Source organism: Tauraco erythrolophus, chromosome 6 (genome assembly GCF_009769465.1).
Source record: "Tauraco erythrolophus isolate bTauEry1 chromosome 6, bTauEry1.pri, whole genome shotgun sequence".
NCBI lineage: Eukaryota > Metazoa > Chordata > Aves > Musophagiformes > Musophagidae > Tauraco > Tauraco erythrolophus.
The window spans coordinates 6,201,280-6,225,779 of NC_141470.1; the positions used below are offsets into that span (position 1 = coordinate 6,201,280).

Sequence of the window (24,500 nt, forward strand, 5' to 3'; positions counted from 1 at the left end):
ATAAGGCTGCAAGGATCAAAGCTGGTCGCAGGAAGGTCCCTGCCTTCCTATCACCAGTAGCTGTCGGAAATCCAGGTGTCCAACCTCCTTGTACAGGCAGTGGAGATGGAACAGCATCTCCCAAGGGCTGTTTGGGCCAGGCTATCCTAAAGGGGAAGAGATGAGTCAGCCTCTGCAGATGACCAGCTCTTGCCAGCAACTGGAGAACGGCTTAACCCCAGCACGCCTGGATCTCTCTAGCTGGAGCCAGGCAGGATGAAATGCAGCTTGTGCCACCACGCTTGCCATTCCTGGCACCTGAAGTGGAAGGTTTATACAGACTGGTGAGATCTAAAGACAGGACAAGACCCAGAGATAGTTATCTTCAAAACTAGCACTAACTTCAGTACAGGGCTGTGGGCAACCTTGGTGCCACGGAGGAGTGACAGCGGGGCTGCGGAAGGACACCCCCACGCAGATGTTCCTCCTGACTCACCTGGAGCAAGGTATGCCCTGGAGAAGGGGCAAGGTGAGCACTTACCACTTCTCACAGCAGCTGTAGGGAATCCTGCTGAAAGCAAGCTCTAGGAAACTCCTCCGGGTTGTTATTATGGGCCAGAAACACCTGCGGAGCGCGGCTGTGACTGCAGCGGAGCGAGAGACTGAACCGCACGGATGCTCAGCACGTGACAGCGCTGACTCGCAGAGCGGAGAGGCAACACTGAGACCCAGACATGAAAATACACTCAGCAGGTCAAGCACCAAGTCTGTGAGGTAGACATGAAATCGCTCCTGAGCCACCGGTGTCTCATTCTGATGGTATTATGCACACAGACGACTTACTGCTAGGCAATAGACTCGTTGGCTCGCCTTTAAGAGGGCAATTTCTGCGCTGCATCTCCTGTTGCTGATCTTTAAGAAGGATTTTTCACCACTTAGCATCAGCTGGGAGTAGATGTGGGATCCTGCAGTCATCTCGTTTCACTGCTCAATTCAGTCCCGTGTTTGCTGCGGGCCAGACTGCACCCCAGGACACTTCCCAAAGCCATACACCACCAGGAATTACACGAGCAGAGCAGCAGGGCTTTTGTCAGGAGAGGAAAAGGGGTGGGGGGCAAAATGACACTTTCCACTCTTTAAAAAACACTTCCCCTATTTACAGCGACGTAACTGCAGCCTGTGGACAGCAAGGAGTGTTTCCAAGGGGCACACCAGGTCACCCAAGCATGCCTGCCTCTCTGCCAGCCTCAAGTGCCCTCACAGTGCCAGGGCAGGGAAACTTGCAAGGACACGAGTAACTAAGCACAGCCACATTAAATTAACCCAGGCTCATTAAATTGACTGATTATACACACAGATTCTGCCTCTGGGCTCAGAGCCTCACCTCTGGGACCAGGCAGGTGGGTGGCCCTTGTCTTCCACCACCAGCGAAGCCCAGAGTATTTTTAAGACACAGCTGAGCACCTGAACTCCTAAAGCACATAGAGGTGTGCAGGCAAAGGTGGACCCCGCTGGCATGAACCAGCTCGAGAGCTGGCAATGGATCCCGGGTTGTTTAAAACTCCTGACAAATAAACACCGTCAAGGCTGAAATAATAGTTTAAAAAAAAGATTTCATTGTTTTTTATAAAGAAAGTCCATATAGATTTCCATTTCCAACAACAGCAGGAAGTCCAGAACTTTCCAATGACACGGCAGCTTTATTTCCATAATTGCCTACAGCAACGATAAGCCACACAACACCCGGTCGATCACGACAGACAGGGGAAGATTTCTATGGTGTTTATCCGAAGGACAGTCTGTGGGTTCACAATGACTGAAAAAGAATGAAAAGAGAGAGAAAAAACAAAAAAAATCAGATGACAGCAGAGAACTGTTGCGTACCTTGCGGGAGGTTCCTGCTGGTTCAGCTCCATCGGCCCGCGGCGTGCCAAGGCGTGCCAGTTCTGGCAGGGGGTGCGCTGGCAGATGCTGCTGCCTTGGCACGCCAGCCGCATACCAGTGCTATGGCACGAGCAGAGCTCTGGGCAGAGCTCCCGCGGGACTGCGTCAGACAGGCCAAGGTTTTAGCACTCGTCCCATTAGGGAACAGTCACAATTTTCCACCCTCGCAGTCGGATCTGAGAAGGGGCAGCCCTTTGGTGACCCAAAAGCCTGCCAAGGACACCTGCTAATATCTGTGATGACATATCCAATGTTTAAGGCTTTGGAAAGAGAACAAAATTGCTTTTCTGCCCAGGATATTTTTTTTTCCAGCAAGGTCTTTTGCAAGGCTATCTAACAAAGGGTGCTGGACCAAGGGAACATTAAGTCACCACGCTCTGAGTACAGTGGGACACTTGGGAAAGAGGTGCTGTGCCATGGGGGGTCCTGGGGGTACGGCGAGTGAGGCTCCTTCCCCACGCACCGCCCCCGTGTCACGATACGCCCCCCCCCCCTCCCGGATCCAGCAACAAAACAGCAGGGAGGGAAGCTCTGCACTCTTTCCATCTTACTTTTCTTCCTTTGATAGTTGTGCCTCTTCCAAAAGCGCATGTTAATTTTTGGCCATGACTCCGTCTTTTCAATCACAGTAGCCTCCACACGGACGAGATCTTTCCTTAAAAATAAATTATAAAAGTATCAATTTTTAATTATTTACATTCTCCTCCTATTGGTGAGCAGGTTTCTGGGGAAAAGTGACACACAGAACACATCCTGCCTTCCAGCTCCACAGAGCTACAAAGTCACCGTGGAAGGAGGGCAATCTGTCAGGCTGTGGGCTTCACAGTGCAAGACCGAAAGCCTCAAGGTGCTGTACGTGGACCAGCCAAGGGATGGGACCATTTGCAGGGCAGTCTGTCAGGTGAGGGATAAGATCAGAAACAGCCAAGGAGGCAGCAGTAAGATGAACCTGCAGGAACTTGTAGGATTACACTAAGATAAATTCTCCTGGCACGTTCACATGCTCTTATGTGTCCTACTTTGCTTACGGTACAGGCTAAACCCACCCGTGGCCCCTTCTCCTGTGCTATGCTGGTCAACACAGAAGTTCTTCCTCCTTCTATAAAGCATCACAGACAGCTGGAAGAAAGTCTTCTCACCTTGCCCACCTAAGTCCTGGCAAAGGCTCAGTGAAAAGGGATTTGGCCCACTGTTTCTGGCGGGAAGCACAGCTAATTGGCTGCTGGAGCAAGTCACTTCTCCCCCACGCCTCCCTTCTGCTTCCCACTCCTGGTCTGTCCTGCTTGTTTACTCCAAATTGGAAGAAAAGACGGGGACTCACTGAGGATTTCATGTACTGCTCCCTACTCCGCAGCTGGGGGAATTCAGGTTGAGTGGTGAGACCACTCAAAGACTCAAATTATTTCTAGATCTCATTTCTACACATGAAAATTCTCAGCAAGTAAACATCCTCCCTCCCCGAGGACGGAGATGAAGAGAAGAACATGGCCCGTGTTTCTGTCACAGGTGGGCAAAATCACAGAGTAATTCGTCCCTCCTCATTACCTTACCGACACACACAAACACCTCCAGCCCACCCAGGCATTCTGCAGAGCTCCAAGAGAAGACAACTCACTGAAGTGAGACAAAGAGCGCTGGGATTGCTCGCTGCTATCTGAAAAACACCGGAGCTGGAGAACAAGGTGGTCTGAAGCACGCGCTGGAAGACCAGCTACCTGTCTGCACGACAGCTCCTCCCTGGGAAGATGAGTGCCTCCAGACGAGCCAGACTAAAGCTTTGGAAAGTGTGGTTTTCATCAACATCCACAATGAAGAAGGAAGAGACACTCTTTCATGCACCATCACACCATTAAAAACTCATTAGCATGCTCGCTTCGCTGCCAGAAGACATTTAAAGAACATTTTCCTGACAAACGACTCTGCACTTAATGGGGGCAGAGAGGGGAAGCCCATCTAACCCAACTGTTCCAGCAAGGTCACTGGGAGGCCAAAGGCTTTGAGACGTTTACCATCTCTCTTAACATTTACCCTCTGGGGTGTAATATATATCGGAGATTGAATCCTTGAGGGAGGAGGGAAGGGCAGCCAGAGGAGAAAACCAATATATCTGCATTTAGCAATCAGCCCAGAAGAAAGCAGACGTAAGATAATCTAGATTTTAAGAGACCACTGGGTGACCCTGACATCCCAGCTGAAGGATGGTACCCGGATCCAGCCCAGCGACACGACCCAGCAGCATCACTGGAACACCCAGCTCTGCACTGCTAGGGAAGAGACCAAAAACCACGGTGCTCCAGGGACCAGCTGTGTTTTACCACTGCAATTCGGGAGCTGCACTTTCTGGGTTTAATTCCTGCCCGGCAAAGGGAAAGCTGAACTCCCACTGACTTCTCCCAGGCTTGGACTGCACAGGCATGTAAGAAACTCACTCATGACCATCACATGGGAAAACTGGAAAGCGGCCAGGCCAGATCAAGCGGCCTGGTCGCTGACATCTCTGTGCTGCTCTCAGGAGAGCCAGGGTTTGCAGCAGCACGGCCACGCTGTCCCCGATACAGCCCTCGCCACGGGACCACACTGGCTGTCCTGGGCCTTGGGCAGCATCCAGCCGAAGGCAGAAACACTGACATGGATCAAGCGTAGGTAAGTGTCCCCCTCGACATTGCTCATAAGTGTTGACGTGCTTTCAAGCAAATCTTTAAGGGTATTGTCGAGACAGTTGAGCATCTAAGCGTGGCTTCTCTCTGCAAGTCAAAGTTCAAGGCCAATGGGCCCCGATGAGTCCTCCTCCCTTGGACAAAGCACTGGGACCTGCTGGATGAAAGGCTGAAGCACAGCAGAAACCAACTTGCTGGTCAAGTGCATACGAACAGAAAAGTTCTCAGCAAAGTAGAGCCCAAGAAGAAAAAAACAAAAAAAAACCTTTTATTGAATGTTTTAGGTATGACTGGAATGTCCATAAAAATAAAAAGGGGGTCACACATTTCCCAGAGCCTGACATAGACAGTCAGGCTTTCAGCAGCGAAATAACTTCATGACAAAGCACATCTAGCAGATTTTTGCAGGAGGCAAGAAAAATTCCCGCTGAAATCTCATCGATCTAAGTTGGGCTGAAAGCTATTGCCATTAAGCAGGGAAGAAGATCCAGGCAACCTGCAACCCCAAAGGATCGTAACTCTTAGAGGTAATAATTTTGGTTGACAAGCTCGCTCGCTCCCTGCAGAAGGTGGCTGAATGCCAGCCTAGTTGTCCGGGAAAAGAACAAGTCCAGGGCCCTTTGTCATTTCACTGAAGCCACGGCAAGAAGGGGCAGGTGGCAGGAGAAAGAGTAAGACTCACCTAGAGGAAAAAAATTCCCATCAGCTGCACTTTGTCTGGAAACAAGCTGAACGTTCTCCTAGAGGCACCGTTCATTTCACTCAGGTCTAAACCAGCTGAGGGCACTCGGCTGGCGGCCTGAAACGCAAACCTGCCCAAGGTTACTCACTTCCAACCACAGCTTTAAGAGTGCCCAACGATTTCTGCACCACACAGCCAAACTCCGTACTGCCTGACGCCCTCGTGCCCATCGACCAGGCAGCAGGGGACTTGAACACCACACAACCCAATGGATTTCGGAGCAGGAGCCAGCTACGAGTTCCCAGAATAGCCTCTGCCACGCAGATATGTTTGGTTTCACTGTTGTTTTTTAAGGCTTTAGAGGAGTATCATCTTGGGAGGTATCTCACTGCTACAGAACATCAGAACATGACCATCTGTCCAAAACAGGACAAGTTCCTACCCGCCTCCCAGTCTGAACAGGGAGTGCAGCTGTAATGAAGTTACGCAGACGTTGGTGCAAGCACTCACTGGTGTGTTTATTTTTAAAACAACAGAAAAACAACACTGCCTTTGTTCGCATCCAGCCTCTTATCTCCCCTCCAAAATGCTTGTGGTTTAGGCACAACTGGGAACTATGGGAAAGAACTGCAGTCCACGTTGCTCACAACACACTGGGTTCTGCTGCCCTTTCCTCAGCCCATATCGGAGAGCTGGCGGCTCGGGAGGTTCCCTACAGCTCGGAGGGAGGATGGCACCTCCCCACCAGCCTTTCACTCTGCCTGGTCAGCCGCTTCCTCCTCCTCCTCCCACTGATGTTCCTCTGCCAAAGTTACTGGAGTTCAAGCTAACGCTGGCAGATGTGCAGTTTGGTCTGCTTCAAGCAACTGACAACACTTTCCACACACTTGGAGCACCTGCAGCAACCAGACAGCTGGTTTTCTTCCTTTGCAGAGCTCCTGGGTCTCAGGCCACACGCCAAAAGTCCAGCACACAAACTGAGAGCTGCCAAGAACCACCCCAGGGCCACTAGTTGAGAGAGGCAGGTGAAGGATGGTGCTCTTAAACTGCCTGACGTGGCATATCCCTGCTGCAGAACTTGGGCTCTTACTTGAATTTCTGCAAGACGACATTTCTAGTCCTGATAACGAGATTCCCCTTCCTAAAAATCTTCCACAAGTGCAACATCTGGCAATAATTCAAAGACTCCTGTCGATCTGCTGTTCCAGATCTATTTGCAGTACCGTTCAAAGGATTGACAGCCCTCAAAATCCTCTCTAACACAGGGAGCCCCAGGCTGTTACCACCAGTGCAACTGCAGTCACGTTATCAACTGCACAAACACGTTACCAGTAACTCTTAAATACCAACAGCCCCCTGGTACCACAGAAAGTGCTCAGAAGCGAAACCAGTCTGAAACCATGTGGTATTTCTAACCCGAATCTACAAGCCACCAAGAAATAATTCTCGGATGTGCAAGTTCCTCCTTATCTGACCATCCTCTGCCAACACTGCTGCAGTCTCCAAGCTAAGACCTAAACGTGTGGTTTAGCCTGTAACCAGACCACAGCCAGGGCTTCCAGATACTTTGAGCACCTGCAACCCACCTTATCCAGACTTGTGTTTTACCACAAAAACCTCTTGTCCTGGGGAAAACAACCCTTCATGACTTTGCTTTTGGATGGAGCTAAGAGCTGAGCAGGAACACCTGGTCCACACACCACTTCCTTTTGGTGAAGAAAAGGCTGAAGAACCAGGTGTTCTGCCCTTTTGTGTAGCAAGTCCTACCGCACTGGGATGGAGATGGTGGAAGGGGGTAAACTCCTTCTCCCCAGTTCTGTGATTGCTGGACCATGGAACTAGGACAAAGGGAAAATTAGGAACTCTAAAATTAAGGCCTGCTGGGTTAAGACAAGGGCAAAAGGAAACAGGTTAAAAAAGCCAAGTCAAATTAAGGGATACAAAAGGATTTCTGGGTTCTTCCAAGATGGCTATCACCAAAATTAGGGTAAGGGAGTAAAAGATGTTGAAGAGCAAGATTTACTGCTAGTTTGTGCAAGGCTTACACCACCAGAAAAAGATGCAACCCAACAGAGGTGACTACCCTACAGTTACCTTAGGAACAGGTACTGCTGCTCTGCCCTGGCACTGTGGCAATGGTCACAGAGGGTGATGAGCTTGTTTTACTGGTGATTCTTTCCAAAGGCACGGGGCTGGGAAAAAGGCTACTACTGACAAATCCAAGTTTCTCTTCAGTTTCAGGGACAGCAGGAGCCCTGAAGCTACAATTAAGTACAAGCACCGTCGTGAAGATAATTCTTGTATGAGACATCTTACCCCAGGAGTGGCCTTCCAATGAGCGTGAAGTCATCAGCACCAACCAGCAAAACCTACGGAAAACAGATCAGGCACATATCACTGGTTCATTGTCCCAGTGGAAATGCAAACAGCATCTTCCAAATTCTACAGTCCCCATAAAGGAGTCAAACTGCTTAAAAATAGGCCTTTAACACATTTCAAACCCGACACTGTTACTTAGAGAGGGATGGTGGGGAAAGGCAGCTAACAGGCAAGAGACAAATTCATTAAACAGTCTTCCAGGAGAGCTTATCCTACTAAAACAGACTTTAGAAGTATCTTTCACATTGATCAGAACACACTGAACCTTTCTGTTCTGGCTCACCAACAGTTGTAAAAGATATGAATAGCAATACAGGGAAGAAGAATAATACGCCTTGTGTGGGATCTGAATGAATGGCAGCTCCTAAAATAATTGGATTTTTATAGCGATCGCTACGTACACCAGTAGAGAAGCTCTTCCCTCATTCTCCTCCACGAGGCCCCAAGATGGGCAATAAAGAAATGAACATCTCAGGGGGGTTCACCACCCCAGGGACCAGCCCCTTTGTCTCAGGGCACTTCAGCCACCTGCCTACCCTAAAGGCCCAGGTATCGGGAGAAGAGGAAGTGTTTCCTACAGAACTGCCTCCTTCCCCAAACTCAGCAGCTAAAAGCAACATACGAACGGTCACGAGATGGTCTGACTTTTGTTTTGGGCAGATACTTGCCAGTAAAATCCCAAAAGGGTTATGGTGGTTAGGCAAGTTCTTCACCTTCTTCACTCCCATCTGGACCTTTGCATTCCTAGCTGGCTGCTCCACGCAAACCACTCCTCTCCCCGCTGCGTACGAGGATGCAGGACGCAGCCTGCAGAGCTGCCTCAGAACTGGACTTCAAAGCAATGGGTGAGCAGAAAAACTGCCTGGCTCTCCTTAACTGGAGAGCCTGGTCGTTGCTTGGCTCTAACAACCAACATCAAGCTTAAGCAACAGAATCCCACTTGATAATCGTTAAGATTCAGCTTAACGAGCCTCTACAAGTTGCTGCCGGTTAACCGAGGCTATAGATAGAGGTATTGAACTTGGCAGTTCTCCCCTACAAGCACCATCCCTCTCCCTCCACCCAACACACTCAGCGTGATAAGGATCTGGCAAAGCGTTGAGCAGTGACAGTCCCTCTGGGAGTGCTGCAAGTATTTTGGGTGGTGGAGTCTCCAGGTAAACACAGTCTTCAGCTGCCGTCCCTAGAAACAACAACTACTGTAATTGAATTTTTGATGAAGTTAGTACAACAAAAATCTGTCTCTAACAGAGTCTGGCATGACTCATTCCAACCCTGTTGAACAGAAATCAAAACAATATCCCGAGCAGCGTAACTGAAATTGGAACAGAACTAAGGCAAAGCAAACAGCTGAAGTAAGAACGGGAGATCCGACAGGAGCTCTTCAGGACTTGTTTTTAAAAACCGGTTATGGGTTTTGCCTCAAGGAACGTTGGCAGGGAATTTGCTCCGGCCTCATACACCGCATGGCATCGCAGGAACTGCGGAAGCACAGCACCTCACCTTTTCCATCCGGATTCGGTCTCCACACTCAGCCTCCAGCACGTTGTCCATCATAATCAAGTCTTCACTGGTTATTTTCCACTGCTTGCTGGCAAAGTGGACCACGGCGAAGAGGCGCCCGTACTGCCCCGCTGCAATCATCTCGTTCACCTTCCGCACCACTTCTGCTGGCAAAGAGCAGGGAAGGAATCAGCATGGAAAACCCAGCGAGGTGCGGAGAGCTGTTCAAAACTAATCCAGCCGCGCTGTTCTCCCACCAAAACTCTTATCTTCTGGGAATCTCTAAGCAAGGATCAACAGCAATGTTGGTTCCTACAGGGTGTGCACCTCCCTTTCGGAAATTTCATGGCCTGCTCGTACTCTAGTTGCTGGCAAACCCATTCCTTAGGCATCCCAAAATGCACTGTATCCAGGCATAAAGCATTCCATAAAAGAGCGCTTGTCCATGCATCTTACATTTGGAGAGGAGCCCCCCCTCATACCCCAGGCAACACGCAGAAGGCCCAGGACTCTGAATACTGCGCCAGGCACGCAGGAACATCCGGAAGAGTCCGGCAAAGTACACAGGAAAAAGTGCTCCAGCAGACTAACAAAGCGTGGTCAGAAAACTTGTACCTGCAGCAAAGACAAGAGAGACCTTTCCCTCACCCTTTTCCAGAAAAATCTCTTCCCACATGCACATACACGCAGAGCAGGTGCCAGGAGCAGAACGAATCCCAGGGACGAGGTCCTGCATATGAACAAGCCCAGCTTCCTGCCATCAGCTTCCTGAGCAGCCAAGCCAAAACCGATTTTCATGGGAACATCAAAAGGTATTGCTTAATGAGAGCCATTCCACAGCCAAATAGTAGCTTTCCACCCTCTTGAGCTGTTCACAAAAAGAGTAACTTTTCTATAACTGGAAAAACAGATTTTCTGCATTGTCCTCAAAAGTGGCTGAATCATTTTTTTCTCGGAACGTAAACAAAACAACATCCATTTGGGACAGACAAGAATTTAGCAGCCTGTCAAACCAAACCTGAATGCTTGGAAAGTGTCCAAGCTTCAACCCAGCAGATGCAAACCATTAAAGGTGGAGGCAAGAACAGAAATCATGTGCAAGGCAGTAGTTGCTGCAGCTCCCACTACGATGAAGAGCTTAGCTTCTGTGTTGCTGGAATTGCTGTCCCAGAAGAAAAATCCACCGTGTGCTCTTTTCCCTGGCTGACAGCAGTCCACTACGAAAACTCCAGAGAAAAAATACCACCCCCTCCTTTGTTACACCCTCAACTGCACAACAAATTTCTTCCAGCTCCAAACTGCCTGTCTAGGCACAGCAGTACCCCTGTGGTGAACGTTTCAAAATTGGACATTTCCAAATGCTGGCTACAGCTTTCTCCTAGCAAACCCCACACAGATTCAAGCTCTAACAAGGGTTATTTCCTTGTCAAATGTCAACTTTCCACCCACGGGGCTTTCTCATCTTTTTGGGACCAAACCGGTACATTTTCTTCCCTGTACTTGGGCTCTGAAGTTGTTGTTAACTCTTCCAAACACCTCTAGTGGCAGGAAACATCAAGTGATGTTACCACCTGATCGCTAGTATGGCTCGTGTCCCAGCACCACGCAGAGCAACCCTTCCTAAAACTTCCATGGCTGTCTCCACAGCCAGCAGGAAAACAGAAACGGAATTCGAACGCTCTCGCTGCTGTTTGCTTTGGATAAGCACAGCCAGGAGATAACGACGCCAGCTCATAAACAGTAGGAGGTTACGAGTCACGGAAATCACAGCAGCCCTGAGGATCCCATGTAAATCCATCAGGGGAACGTGGGACCCGGCTCACCGCGGGGCTCCGGCAAATCAAACCCAGCACTTTGTGGTTCACTGCTGGGTCAAACCATGCTCAGGGACAGAACGCTCATCCCTCACTCGGGCAATCCAGGAGAAAAAAACGAGATAAAAAGCAGGATGGAAAACAGTCAGAGAGGAGACCTGGAGCAGGAGGCCCTCTCCAAAGCACATCACTCACACAGTTATTAGCACACTGCAGCCAGACGATAGGAGACCCTTTGCAAAAAGGTGGGCACAGTTCCTCTCTCCTTGTAAAAGAATTCCTCTCCTTCGCTTCCCGGATCTCTTCCATCTAAAGTAGAGAAGTCAGGTGCCTTTCGCAGATGTCCCAAGGCAGTAGGACTGCCTGTTTCCTCACTGCCTGCAGGAAGCACACAACTGCTAATTGCCACAGCAGCTGTAAAAGAAATTCACCCGCTGGGGCTTATTACTGCCTAGTTCTGAGAAACATCCCGTACACGTGTTGGCTTCCCCACTGCCATCCCTAGCACGGTCTGGATGACAACAGCCCCACCTGGGCAACAGGAGGCCAGACACATGGGCCTCCTCTGTGCTTGATTTTTGCACCCCCCACCTGCCAGGGGAACCTGTGCCTCCTTACAAGTGGCACACTGACGTGTTCTAGCAAAGGTAAGTGATGAGGACGGTCGCTGAACAGTGACCTCATTGACTCGTGAGGCTGACCACCGTATGGTCCACCTGCTCCTTTCAGGAGGACCACTGGCTGCATTGAAAGGTCCTGATTAGATGTGGGGACAAGCACACGTTCACCCATGTTATGTCACTGCCCAGCTGCTCCTTGCCTTATGTCACACCTCTGCAGCTCTGTCATGTGCCCACCACCCAACTGCTTATGCTGGCTCTAGCGTTCTGTTTCATGCACTAAAATACACCAGCCCTCTGATGTGCCCACCATCCAACTGCTTATGCTGGCTTCGCTTTTTGATTTACCCATTAAAAGAAAAATAATCGTTCTCTCCTGTCCAAAAGGCCTGTCTCGTGCTTTAGAAAGCAACACACCACATCAGGTAAGATGCCTCTGGAAGTGTTACAAGCTGTCACGTTGTCATAAGCTAAGAAGACCTCATATTCTACCCCAATTTCCAGTACCAGCAGCTGGAGCACAAGTCCAGTGACACCAACACACACAAGAAATGAGACAGAAACATGAACAACAAAAAACTAGCTCCAGTCATTGAAGACACTTATTGATGCTCAGCCAGGCCACCACTGGCAATACTCTAGTGCTGGTCTTCACCTGGAGCCTTGAGACCTTTACCTGCATGATACTTTGCTTCTTCCACTGGATCTGGAAGTTTCACTTCAGGCCATGGGGGTGAAGTTAGAGATGTTTTGGCAACAAGCCTGTGAACGATAAGGCAAGATTCACTTGTAGCAAACAGATGTCATCAAGAGGAAAAAAGGTCAAAGAAGCTGGAGATGGAGTAGAAAGTGGTTTTCCACTGGGGGAGCAGAAGTTGTACAGGAGACTTAATGATTTGTCAGTACGAGAGTCTCAACCCAAAGCCCACCTGGGCCAGAGGGCAATTTCCCACAGATCACATTTCACATTGCAGCAGCTCATGAGCAAGGAGAGGTTTTCTGCTCCAGCGTTCAGTGTCACGGACAGACGGAGGCAGGCAAGGACAGAGGGAGGCAGGCAAGGCAAAAGCCAGGTTACCTCCCCAGGACTTAGTACGAGGGAGGACACTTGGTATGGCAAAGTCCCCAGATCTTCCTCCCACCACCTGGCAAAAGCACTCCAGCAGGAGAAGAGATGCGGCAGAAGGGCTGAAGCTGCAGCCTGTATCAGAAGGCTGTCCAAAAACACAGAGAAAACGCTTGGTCTCATTTCTGAGTTCCACCTGCAGATGCTCTACCAAGTGTCATCCCTGCTCCCAGGGCTTAATGTCATTTAGGTCCGCCACGAATTGCAGCAAGCTTTAAGAAAAAGGGATAAATGCCTCAGTGGTTGGTTTGCTTTGCTCTCATCCTATTATAAAATTCAGTGTGGGGAAACGGATTTTTTTTTTTTTTTTTTTACTTCCAACTTCAGACTGTTATTTAAAACAGTTTGAAACAAAGGAGGAGCGCAGAAGAAACAGATTGAAAGTTAACTGAAAATCCACCCAGGCTAGGTTATCGCTCGTTCCTGATGCTGAGATCTGCAGCTGGATGCGCTAGTGGTGATCAAGCTCGGCGACCACCGGTGACTTCCCACCACCTTATTGTTACAGACCGGAATTCTGTCACCAATTCCAATGGAAACAGACCTACCTTAAGCCTTGCTTACACCTGAGGTTTAGATAAGAGGCTTTTGTTACGCTTTTCCAGATATAGATACAAGTGATCTCCGCCACATCTGAGAGGCTGAACACGTTAAGGCTCCTCAACCCACTTCAGCACCAAGTTCAAAGCCCTAAAGTCACCCGCCAGCAGGGAGCACCCGGGAGGAGGCAACGTGCCTTTGATGGGCAAGAAGGGCTAATGAGCGTTCTTAAACCAGCCTTTCGTGCTGCACATGAAGGACTCACACGCATCCTCTTTTCCCTTCACTTTTTGAAGCTCTTCTCTGTTAAACAGATAGTTTAGAGAGGGCCTTAAGACCACGGCTGGGTTCTTTACAGGAGAGTTATGAGGCTGCTCTTCTTTTGTCACTGACAGCTACATTCCCTGAATGGCAACAATAACGGCTTCTCCCACCCTCAGTGCAATTCAGCATCTGACACCACAAACATTTAGTCCAAAAGCCTCCTCTGTGCCGTTACCGTGACTGCCTACAATCCACAATATCACACGGGGGAGGAATGAGCAGTGGCATCTAACAAGACTTCTGAGACCCCATCTTGGTGCAGGCTGACCACAGCAGGGAGCGGGCACTGCCCCGCAGCCATCCAGCCACACACACACAATTCCTCACGATGAGTTTGAGCACCAAGATGTTTTGCTGAAAGGTGCAAACGAAATCCTTATTCTTCTTGAAGGGGTAGCTTCCACCGTTGTGACAGACAGTCATTTTGATAACATCTTGTTTCAAACCCTCTGCGACTCTACGGCTGAGACACGAGCGTCCCCAGTTGAAGACGTTGCATCAGTCCCTGAAGACCTTCCTGGTGACCAGCCCGGGGAGGTCCTGAGCACCACAGACACATCCCTGTAGGATCGCTCAGCACTGGCACAACCACAGCAGCATCCACAGCTCAGACTGCACCACCACCCAAAGGACATCTTAGCTGACACCTGCTCTACTGTCTATACTTAGATGTTGCTCTCTTACCTACCGAAAACAGCATATAGCTGTCACAGCACGTGACACCTTCAGTTTGGTGACTAAACCGAGGGCCTGAGGGCAAGCAGGCTACAGGACGGATACAGAACAAAAGACCGAAAACCGCAAGGGGCATTTCAGCTAGCAGCCAGCAACGTGTTCTCATCAGCTGTCGTGGGGGATTCTTTCTGCTCTTCAAGACTATCACTGGGAGGGATGCTCCGCCTCGAAACCGAACTAATTCCTGACGGCCTCGAGCCCTGGACCGTCAGTGCCGCAGGGATTCGCGTGCACACGCTGCCTTTCTCGAGAGTGGTGCAGACAGCGCTGAATCACGAGAACCCCGGTTAAAACACCGGAGCTGAACAACAATGAACTCTGCCCACGTGTGCCACAGGGTGTTAACTCAAACACGAAACTCTGCGCCAGGCTCGCAGTGGGAGTTGGAGTGGAAAAAATGCAAATGGCACTTGCTTATAATTAGCTGGTTTTCCAAGACCTCCAGGACGAGGAGGAAAAAGAAGGAGGACCAGAGGCAGCTGCTGACAACTCTGCAAAGGAGACAGTTACAAAAACTACCGATTTGTTCCCAAAGGACTGGAGAGAAAAGCACCACTCTGACCAGGGACAGTGCTTTCATGAGAACTGCGGGACGTACTTCAGGGGGCAGGGAAAGGAGGCACGAGGCCGATCCTGCAGCATCCAGGGATTATCTCAAGAGCTGCCAAATGCCTTTGCTCAGAAAGAGACGCATGACCAACAGGCAGCAGACTGTAGTTCCTTATTCAGCAGGAATCTATGATACCACAAACCCAATACTAGATCTAAAGAGGAAGGAGATCCACCCTGCGTCTCGACGAGATGACCAAAAAGGCATCGTTTTCTGAAATTGGAAGAAAAAAGTGCTGCTTGGTAAATACCATCTCCACCAAGAACGGGAGGTTCAGAATTTCCTGCGCTCTGAGATCCACACCTTCTAAAACCAACAGAGGATGCGCAAGCTGCACGGAATATTCAGGAAAAAACGTTAGAAGCTAGTGAAAGAAGGCAAAATTAACAGCAGCAGTTGCATTTGATGGGCTCACTCTCATGCCCAGCAACGCCCCTCAAAGGGCTCTCATTTCGTAGAAACTCAAAGCGCTTGGGAGCAAGTACAGAACCACAAGCACGGAGGCTTCGTGGGCTTGTTGTGAGGTTCAGCAACAGTGTTGGGCGCTGTGTCACACCGGCAGAGACCCAAACCGTGCTCCCACCTGCCTGAGGACCAGCGGGAAGAGGCCACCCCCTGCACCCTTCAGCAGCACGGAGGGAAGGAGCAAATCTTGCTGTTTCTCAGAGGAGCTCTCTGCTTCTGCAGTGTCCTCTCCTGGTCAAGGCAGGCAGCAGCACAGCCCGCAGCTCTGCCCGGGTTCCTCCATGTGAGATCCCGCAGAGGGAACTACATACAGACACAAAGGAGCAGCTCAAAGTGCTGGAATGAATGGAGCCTGAAGTTTCCCAGCTTGGCATCCCGCAGTGCTTGGGCTGTTAATCCCACCTTACGAAGACTGCAGTGCAAGTCCAGTATTGACCAGATATTGAAGACTTCAGGCAGAAGACAAGTCTGGCTGAGGAGCAGACTACCTGTACCTAACAAAACGAGTGGCAGCTGAAGCCCCTTCTGCATTTGAGGCATTTTGATGTCCTGACTCAAGTGGCTCCTCTGCTGCCAGGCACACTGAGAGCCTTTTATCACTGGAGGATCTAGTTATCTGTCTCCAGCCTCACCTGCTTCACTCCACAGCTCAACGGAAGCATCCTTCTGGCAAAGGTGACTGCAGGTACGCAGAGAGTCCAAACCTTACTGGGAAGCAACGGACTGACAAAGGGGTCAGACAAGCCTCCTTCCCAAAGGAAAAATAAGCTGCCCTCCCCACCCCCACCACAGAAGGTCAGCGTTTCAAGGGGCAAAAAGCAAAGCAGAAACTCATTTGCCATTACCCTTGCTGCAGTGAGGTGCTCTGGGAACTCCGGTGCCGAACCACAGACGAAAGCAAGGCTAAAAGGGAGAGAGGGAAAAAGAATTAAAAATAAGCAGCAACTGCTGGGCTTTTAATCTCTGGTGAGGCAGTACTGGAGCAATGCTGAGGTGTCACAGTGCTGGTCAGCTTCCTGGTACCATCTTTCTGCCTGTAAAAGCTTCGGTCAGTTTTATCACGACGGGCAACGACAGAGGTGGCGGCAAAACAAGACACAGTAAGAGAAAGGACCCATCAGTTCTGCGTGGCACTGCCAGGGGGCAGGAAAAGGGCCTCCCTCCCTACCGCAAACACGCTTGTTCCAAGTGACAATTCCAGCCAGACACGACGATTTGACACGGTGACGCTCTGAGCATCCCACCACCTCTTTTGGAAAACGACGTGAGCGAAAGGCAAAGGGGAGGAACGGGTCAAAAAAAGGGAACAAAACCGTGGTGTGCTCCAACTCCGAGCACTAACCGATCCTTCCCGGCCCCCTGGGCCCTCCAAAAAGGGAGGGAAACCATTACACGTTTGCCAGGGGATTCTCAGCCGCTTCCAGGGAGCTTTAACAAGCTTCCTCTCGGAAAAGAGAGCAGGAAGACAAGGTGTGCTTCCAGCAACTCGCTGGCCCAGGCGGACACCGGGATGCCAAGGGAATTGCAGCGAACTGGGAAGGGCAGGGAAGGGGCAGCAGATTTGGGTTTAACACCCCCGTGCCTTTTCGCTCCCGGCAAGAGGAGCGGAGCCGCGGGACACGGGAATTTAAAACGTTTACCCCTGCTTTTCCGGGCAGCACACGCAGGGGCTGACGTTCACCATTCCAAATAAAAACACTCAGGGAATGAGCGGTTTGCTACAACTTAAGTGACGCTTTGGGCCTAACTTCGGCGTTTTTCGGAAAGGAGCTGGACGCTTCATTAGCAAAAAACGGACGAAAGCCGAAAAACGTCCGCTCGGGGGTTCGTCTTTCCGTTCCCTCAGGATAACGGCGAGTTTTCTGGAACGATGTTTTTGACTAAAAGACGGAGCGCGCCCGGCTGCCCTGCGGGAACACCCTCTCCTTCGCCCGCCACCCCAAGCGCCACCAACCCAAGGGCCGGGCCGCCCGGCCCGGTGCAGACCCGTCCGTCCGTCCGTCCGTCCCTCCCCCGGCGGCCGCGGAGCTCGGGGCGCCTCCTCCCGCCTCACCTGCCGCCCGCCGCCGGGCCGCCGCCATCACGGTCACCCCCGCCGCCCGCCCCGGAAGCGGAAGCGCCCCGTGAGGCCATGGCGGCGCGGCCATGGCGGAGGAGGCGGCGGAGCGGCAGCTGGAGCTGCTGCGGGAGGAGCGGGAGGCCGAGCTCGCCGAGAGCAGGTACGGTCCGCGGAGGGAAGCCCTCCCGGGCAGCCCCTATGGAGCGGCTGGCGCCTATAGCGGCACCGGGCCGGGGGGGGCGGTGTCACCTATGGGAAACACAGCCACAGCCGCTCCTATAGGGGCTGCTGTCGCCTATGGGAAACACAGCCAGAGCCGCCCCTATAGGGGCTGCTGTCACCTATAGGAAACGCTGCCCGAGCCGCCCCTATAGGGGCTGCTGTCACCTATGGGAAACACAGCCACAGCCGCCCCTATAGAGGCTGCTGTCACCTATGGGAAACACAGCCAGAGCCGCCCCTATAGGGCCTGCTGTCACCTATAGGAAACACAGCCAGAGCCGCCCCTACAGGGGCCGCTGTCACCTATGGGAAACCTGCTGTCACCGATAGGAAACGCTGCCAGAGCCACTCCTATAGGGGCCGCTGTCACCTATGGGAAACCTGCTGTCACCGATAGGAAACGCTGCCAGAGCCACTCCTATAGGGGCTGCTGTCACCTATAGGAAACGCTGCCCGAGCCGCCCCTATAGGGGCTGCTGTCACCCATGGGAAACCTGCTGTCGCTTATAGGAAACGCTGCTGTACTCACTGCGATATAACCAGCACATCCCAATAGCAAACCCACCCTATAGGGCCTGCCCTAGTCTATGGGAAGCTCTACTGGACTCACCCCTATAGGACCAGCTCAGCCCTACAGGAACCCCTCTTTGGCTCACCCTGTAGAGCTTGCTGTCACCTATAGATCCAGGCTCACGTCAGCACCATGGGGTTCCCCTTCTCCTCCCCCAGACCCCAAGAGGATGCTGAGACCCTGACGCCCTCCCCAGCCCTGCCCTGGGGCTCCAGCTGGAGCCAAACCCCACACGACTCACGTGGATCCGTGGTGCCAGGGAGGACAAGGGATCCCCAGGTGCCTCCAGGTTGTGTAGGGCCGTGCCAGGGGTGCAGGCAAACCAACCTGTGGGAAACAAGCCAAACTGGGGGAGTGAGGAGCCTACAGCTGGGGGATTTTCTATTTTGGTTTCATCTGTGCAAAATCAGACACCCCTCCGCCCCGAGAGGGACTGGGGAGCAGAGGCGCTGCCACGGCAGACTTTGTGCCCACAGGACAGCATCTTGTGCCACAGCCCGCGAGTCTGTGCCAGACTCGGCTCCTCTTCCCGGTGCAGCCACGCGCGGCGTCTGCTGGAGGTGTGAGAAATGGGAAGTCTTCCATTTTAGCGCTGATACGTGCAGGAGAAAACTCAGGTTGTTCTCCCCTGGGCCGTGGGTAACTGAGCAAGTCCTTCCTTTCCACACCCAAACAGGAGAGGGGAAAACACACAGAAATGGATGTCACCGCCTCTCCAGGCTGTGAGCATCACCCCGATTCCCAAAATTACCCTGGGGAAGCCAGTCTAGTTGCGTCACTGCGAAGCCAGCGCCTCAGCAGGCTGATGTCTCCTTTGCCATCATCCCTCCCTTCTTCTCCATCTCCTGCCCTGTCTGTCTCTGGTTTGCCATCTGGAGCTGTGCATCTCAAAGGGTTCTCACGCCTGTGTGTGGTTCCCAGGGCATGGCAGGAAGGCGTCTCCCTGAAGGAGCTGCAGCGCAGAGGCGTCTGCCTGCTCAAACTCCGAGCTGCCCACCAGAGAACCAGCCTCTACGGACGGCTGCTCGTCACGTTCCAGCCTGGGAGACACGAGTCAGACGCCGAGCTGCCCTGTAACAGCTTCGGGCCTGGTAAGTGATGTTCCTGTTGTTGCAAAGTAGGAAAAGGGAGAGGTGACCAGTGTCTCCTTCCTGACGTCTTTCTAGTGTGATGTTGTTAAAGACTGAGCAACTGATGCGAAAAAAAGGCAGGGAGAAAATGTTACTACAGGATTAACCTGGAGAAAACCAGCCTCTTTTTCCCTCGGCTTGTTATGGACGTGGATGTTGCACTGGGAAGTAGTGCCAGTGATTAAAGAGCTGGCTTTGCTCCTCCTGAATCCCTAAAAGCAAAGCCTTGGCCTCTTGTCCTTAAGGATTTTGTGGCATTCTTTGTACAAGCCCGAGCATTCACACTTACGTCTTGCAGTAGGTAAGGAGCTTGTTACTTAGGCTTTCATTCCGATACGGAAGGTGGGTTTTCTTTTTCCTTCCCAAGTGGTTGTGTTTCCGCCCTTCCCTGTACTGCTGTTTCTGGCGAGGAAGAGAAAGAAGTGCAGTACATCCCATTATTAGCTGACACACCTGGATTTCTGTTGGAAATAAAGGCACTGGAGAGACACAGACTCACCTGCACGTCAGCCAGTGCCTTTTCCACGTGCATCCCAGCCTCTGCTGTAGCTTCCATGAAACCATGACTGGAGTGCCAGAGCTGAGCTGTGGCCGGTATCCAAGGAAGGCGAGGACGCTGCCTGCTGTGCTGTACCCAGCTGTGCAGGCTCAGAACAACTTGGGTTTGACTGGGAAGTAGTTCCTCGTGAGTCTGCAGAACATCCTCTATTTTTGCCCTGCAGAGACCCTTCTTCTCCTTCCCTTTCCGTAGGCAATGCAGGTATTGCCTTGCACTCTGCAAAACTGGTCCACAAGAGAGAAGCTGGCTGCACCGGATAATTTTCTGGTTTAGTTTAGCAATTTGCTTGGTTTAGTTTGCTAGGTCGTGGAGCTTGCTAAGCAGGTGCATCACGGGGAACCAGGCTGTTTCCGACCCCGGCTGCGTGATGGTACCATGCCAAAGCGTGTTGAACTTCAGTTTGTTGATGTGTTCTTTGCCACCCAGGCATTCCAGTGTAAGAGCTGATGGACTTTATGGAGGAAGGCTTCCTATAGTTTGTAAATCTGAGATTTAATCCTCAATGAGTGACAAACTTAAGACGTTCTGCTCAAAATCTCCATTTCCCCGTTCCACTATGTAATTTGACTCCCTTTCATCATCTCGCAGTGACTGTGGAAAGCTGTAGCGAGTCCTTAAAAATCTCTGCTCTTTTTTAGTTCTGACTGGTCATCTGGGGGACACGTATTGTCACGCAGACTCCTTGGCTGTTATTGGAAAAGAAAATGGATGTAAAGTGGTTTGTCAGAGTTCAGAGAAGTCTCCCGAGGTCTGTGTGAAAGCACGTTGGCTTTCCCAGCGGCTCTGGCTATGGGGAGCACCGCTGGTCTCCAAGACCTGTGCCATGTGGAGGTCTGAGGGCAGCTGGTTAGTTGCCATCTGGTGTCTTCTCACAGCTCGTTGTCCTTTTGCTCCCTCTGGCCCTGTGCTTTCTGCCAGCTGAGAGAAGGATCTTCTCCTTCGTTTACGGGCTTGACGCAAATTCTGACCTTGGCAGGGGACACCGTGTTAGAGCGGCGGCTGTAGGTGGTCCTGCTGCCTGCCTGGCACCGTGCTTCGTTGCTGGTCTCCCCACAAGAGCTTTTTGCCAAAACCTTGTGCCTCACTTCACGCTCTCTCTTCAAACTGGTCTTTGCAGGGGACGTCGTGGGCCTTTACGATTCGGCTGGCCAAGGCGACCCGCTCTCCACCGGCATCATAACGCGCGTCACCTCCAAAGCAGTGACCGCTGCCTTCGAGGAATCTCGGGATGGCATGCTGAGCCTGGACCGGGAGGGCTCCTACCGCCTGCTCAAACTAGCCAACGACGTCACCTACAACAGGCTGAAAAGGTAAGGGCCACGGCGCTGCCGCTCGCCTACGGTCACGCAGCGCAGGAGCGCAAAAGCCGATGGAAAATTGCCAGGTTTCTTCTGGAAAAGCTCTTCTGAGACAGATTGCAGCTTACTTGGCTTGTCTTTTTCTCCTTTCCTGTCTTATTCCTTTTACTCCTATAGCAGCTCCGCTTAGGGGAGATCCCCACCTTTTAGGTGCGCCTTCCTTTTTCTGCTGACTCCTTGAGGGAACCATCATGGAGATAGCTCACTTGGATACGTTGTGCTACATCGTCACAACAGCCTAAATTTATCTACCTGCTGGCTGGTACAGTCCTGCTCTTCCCTCTTTCTCTCCCACCCCTCATCCCACACTCAGCTACATATTTTGGTCCCATATTGTGTCACCTCTGTTACTCACTGGATTCACGTAAAACCTTTTCCATCCTGGCAGAAGCGAGTAGCTCTGTGCTGAATTAACAGGCTGAAAAGTCTCAGCACAAGGGCTGGCTGTGTCAAACTGGAATAATGGTAGGAAGTGGAAGTCCGGCCGGCACGAGGGATGTGTGTGTGTGAGGGTTGGGGGATGCAGCAATTCAATAGGATTAGCCTGTTGTGGAGTAACATTTTTCAGCTTTGGAAGAGTAGAATCTGTGCCTACGGTCTTCTGTCACTGGGCCCTAAGGTGCACAGGGATCCCTGCAGGAATTCATGCTGTGTGTAACCTGGATGTTTTCTTCTTCGGCAGAGCTTTAAACACACTGAAACAGTATCGTGGTGGTCCAGCCTCTGATCTGATCGACGTCCTCTTCTTCTCTTCTGATCCGAGCGCATTCAGTGAAACAAGTAAGGATGCTTCTTTATAAGACTTTATACCAGACCAATGGCAGATGATGGATTGATCTTTCTAGAGAAGTTTTCTGCACCCTTAGGGTCAGAGCCCCTGTGCCTTCACAGCCAAGCACGAGCACCGAGACTGCTCCTGGTTTCGGTCTGCGTTGGTATGTGAAGCTGAGAGTTACACAGGTGGAGAGCTCTTTTGGATGGACTGGAGAGCTGTGGTGTTGCTGCTCTCCTGGAGGTTTTAAGCAAAGATATGGGAGGTTATTGTGGGGAAAAGGGGAGACATCTTCACTCTCCGGAGCAGTCAGTGAAGCCCAGAGTTCCCTGCCCACAGGATGAGGGCTCTGTACTCTGTCCTTGCCCCGTTCAGAGGATGCTCACCTCTTCAGATCTCACATCTGACAAAGAGCCAGAGCCCTAAGTGATGGCTGTGCAGGCATTTCCCACACCGTGCTGCCGTTACTCCTCTTCCAGTCCTCCACGTCCCGTCTCTGGGGCTGACCAGGGTGCCTGCGGGCTCTCAGTTTGGGACCCATTCTCTGAAATTGCCCCTGGAAACACAAATAACTCTGATCTTTGCAAAGTTTTTATCCACGCCAGGCATGCAGCTTACTTTGCTCCAGGAACAACCTGAGTATCGAATCTGAGTAATAAGTGGTGGTGCAACTGGCAGCATTGAACACTTACTTCTCATACAGGTTTATGGGTCACTGGGCACACTTCTCATGTGAAGACTTGTCATTGCTGCAAGAGAGACTATTCAGCTAGCTGATGCTCACTTTTCTTAGTGTGCACCAAGTAAAGCTGAATTCTGGCAGGATTTGCAACGAGGGAATTTGTTTGCACACCTTCATGAGTCTGAAGTTCAATTTAGTTTGAGGCATTTCTTGTTTGCCTCTTGCCGGGATCCCATCCATAAACTTCAAAGATGAGAAGCTGCCAGTGCTGCTTCTATACTGAAAAATCCAATAACTCCTCCTTCATGGGAATTAAGTGACTGTGGAACTACTGCAGTTTGAGACATCAGGGGAACACTTGTATTTTTATTTTTGCAGCCTTCTGGTTGCATTCAGTCGAGTTGGAGATGTGCAGGCTCCTTTGGTTTCATCAAATACTTAAAACCTCACAACTTGGTTTTACCAGCAGCTGTCAAAAACATTGCGTATAGGTAGAATCCCTTTTTACTCAGATCTTTTTTGATGTGAGTCTTTGGAAAAAGTGATAGAAGAAATTACGCAGCTTACCCTGTCAGAGAAACCGTGGGGGAAACCAAAGCATCTGGTCAGCAGAATATCCAAGTGCTCAGCAACTGCTAACAAATATTATCCCTTGGCAGAAGGGAAGTATCATCTGGGCTGCAAAAAAATGAGGGAATGGAGGCAGAGGGAGGATTAAGCTGCCTGGCAGGACTGGGTCAGCAGTCTGTACCTGAGCCACGTAGAGAGCTCATGGGTGAGGCCATCCATCCCTGCCTGGTTCCTTGCTGCCCAGAGTTCTGCCCAGTTTCCTCCCCACCACAGCTGCTTACGCTCTGTGCTTGCTGTTGCAGCTCTTCTCTTACTTTAATTGCTGTATTTAGTTGTCCACAGTGGTTTACCCCTTTCACACACGCACTCCCATTCCCCTGCAGTACCTTCAGGCTGGGTTTCTGGTACCGTGTACCAAGGACGAAGGATTCGTGTTAGTGTGAGTCATATCTCCGTAGTTCTAAGCACTGAGCTTAGTCTGAGTCAAACCTCTTAACCTTTTGGCTTCCTAGAGACCGTGTTGTACTCAGGTTTTTAATATTAGATGAAAGAATTAAATTTTAATGAACAAACTTTCTTAGCAGCTTCAACTCCGCTTTTTTTCCTTGTGATAGCAGAACTGCTTTCTCGTGAAGAAAAATTCCTTTTCACCAGGTTGCTCAGATGTGCCAAACTATGCACAGAGATGAATTTTACATCTCCCCAACTCTGAGAATTGATTGATAGAAGCATTCAGCCACAGTAGACAGACAGAGGAGGTGCAATATGAGAAGGCAGCATATCACCTGAGAACAGCAAAATGCTCTGGCAGGACGGAACGGCCTTCCATTTGCCTTCTCAATTTATAGCTCCTTTCTCCTCAACTAGGAAGATGCTATACTAGCCAGGAATTAAATAATAATGACTTTAAATAGGTCCTGCAAGGGGCCTGAGTTGAAGGGGAGGGCACTCAGCAGCTGGCTGGATAAATCCTGTCTGTTTTGCTTACATGGGAGCACATGCTGTCCCCTTTGTGTCCTGCACACCTTAGGACATGGGGCTCTGTCTCTCCACATAGAGAAACTCACAGTTATGTGGACTCTCTGCAAAAGGCAGCAAGTGTTTCCCAGGCACAAGCTCTGACAATGAAGGATAGAAAAACCTCACAGCACTTCAGGCTGCTGCTCCTCCATGGCACAGTATCTCCTTTCATGACCAAG

General features: G+C 51.0%; 2 protein-coding genes across 3 annotated transcripts in view; one reads left to right on the forward strand and one right to left on the reverse strand.

Moving 5' to 3' along the window:
- Nucleotides 1-1,606: 1,606 nt before the first annotated feature.
- Nucleotides 1,607-17,465, reverse strand: MRPL21 (mitochondrial ribosomal protein L21). Of its 2 annotated transcripts, none has more exons than XM_086613555.1 (7): nt 17,432-17,465; nt 16,224-16,281; nt 12,255-12,340; nt 9,145-9,308; nt 7,579-7,631; nt 2,475-2,578; nt 1,607-1,795 (listed from the first exon to the last, which is right to left on the reverse strand). In XM_086613555.1, exons 1-7 carry the CDS (start codon nt 17,457-17,459, stop codon nt 1,731-1,733), a joined length of 558 nt encoding a protein of 185 aa, XP_086469681.1. In that variant the 5' UTR covers nt 17,460-17,465; the 3' UTR covers nt 1,607-1,730. The 2 variants fall into 2 exon arrangements, with proteins under 2 accessions (XP_086469681.1, XP_086469680.1); XM_086613554.1 differs by having other exon boundaries at nt 9,145-9,311.
- A 58-nt stretch (nt 17,466-17,523) lies between these two features.
- The window catches only part of IGHMBP2 (immunoglobulin mu DNA binding protein 2), a 40,888-nt gene continuing 33,911 nt past the window's right edge, over nt 17,524-24,500 (forward strand). The window contains exons 1-4 of the mRNA XM_086612948.1: nt 17,524-17,597; nt 19,152-19,321; nt 21,037-21,229; nt 21,960-22,057. Of these exons, the coding sequence (XP_086469074.1) occupies nt 17,524-17,597; nt 19,152-19,321; nt 21,037-21,229; nt 21,960-22,057 (535 nt within the window). The remainder of the gene's footprint in view (nt 17,598-19,151; nt 19,322-21,036; nt 21,230-21,959; nt 22,058-24,500) is intronic.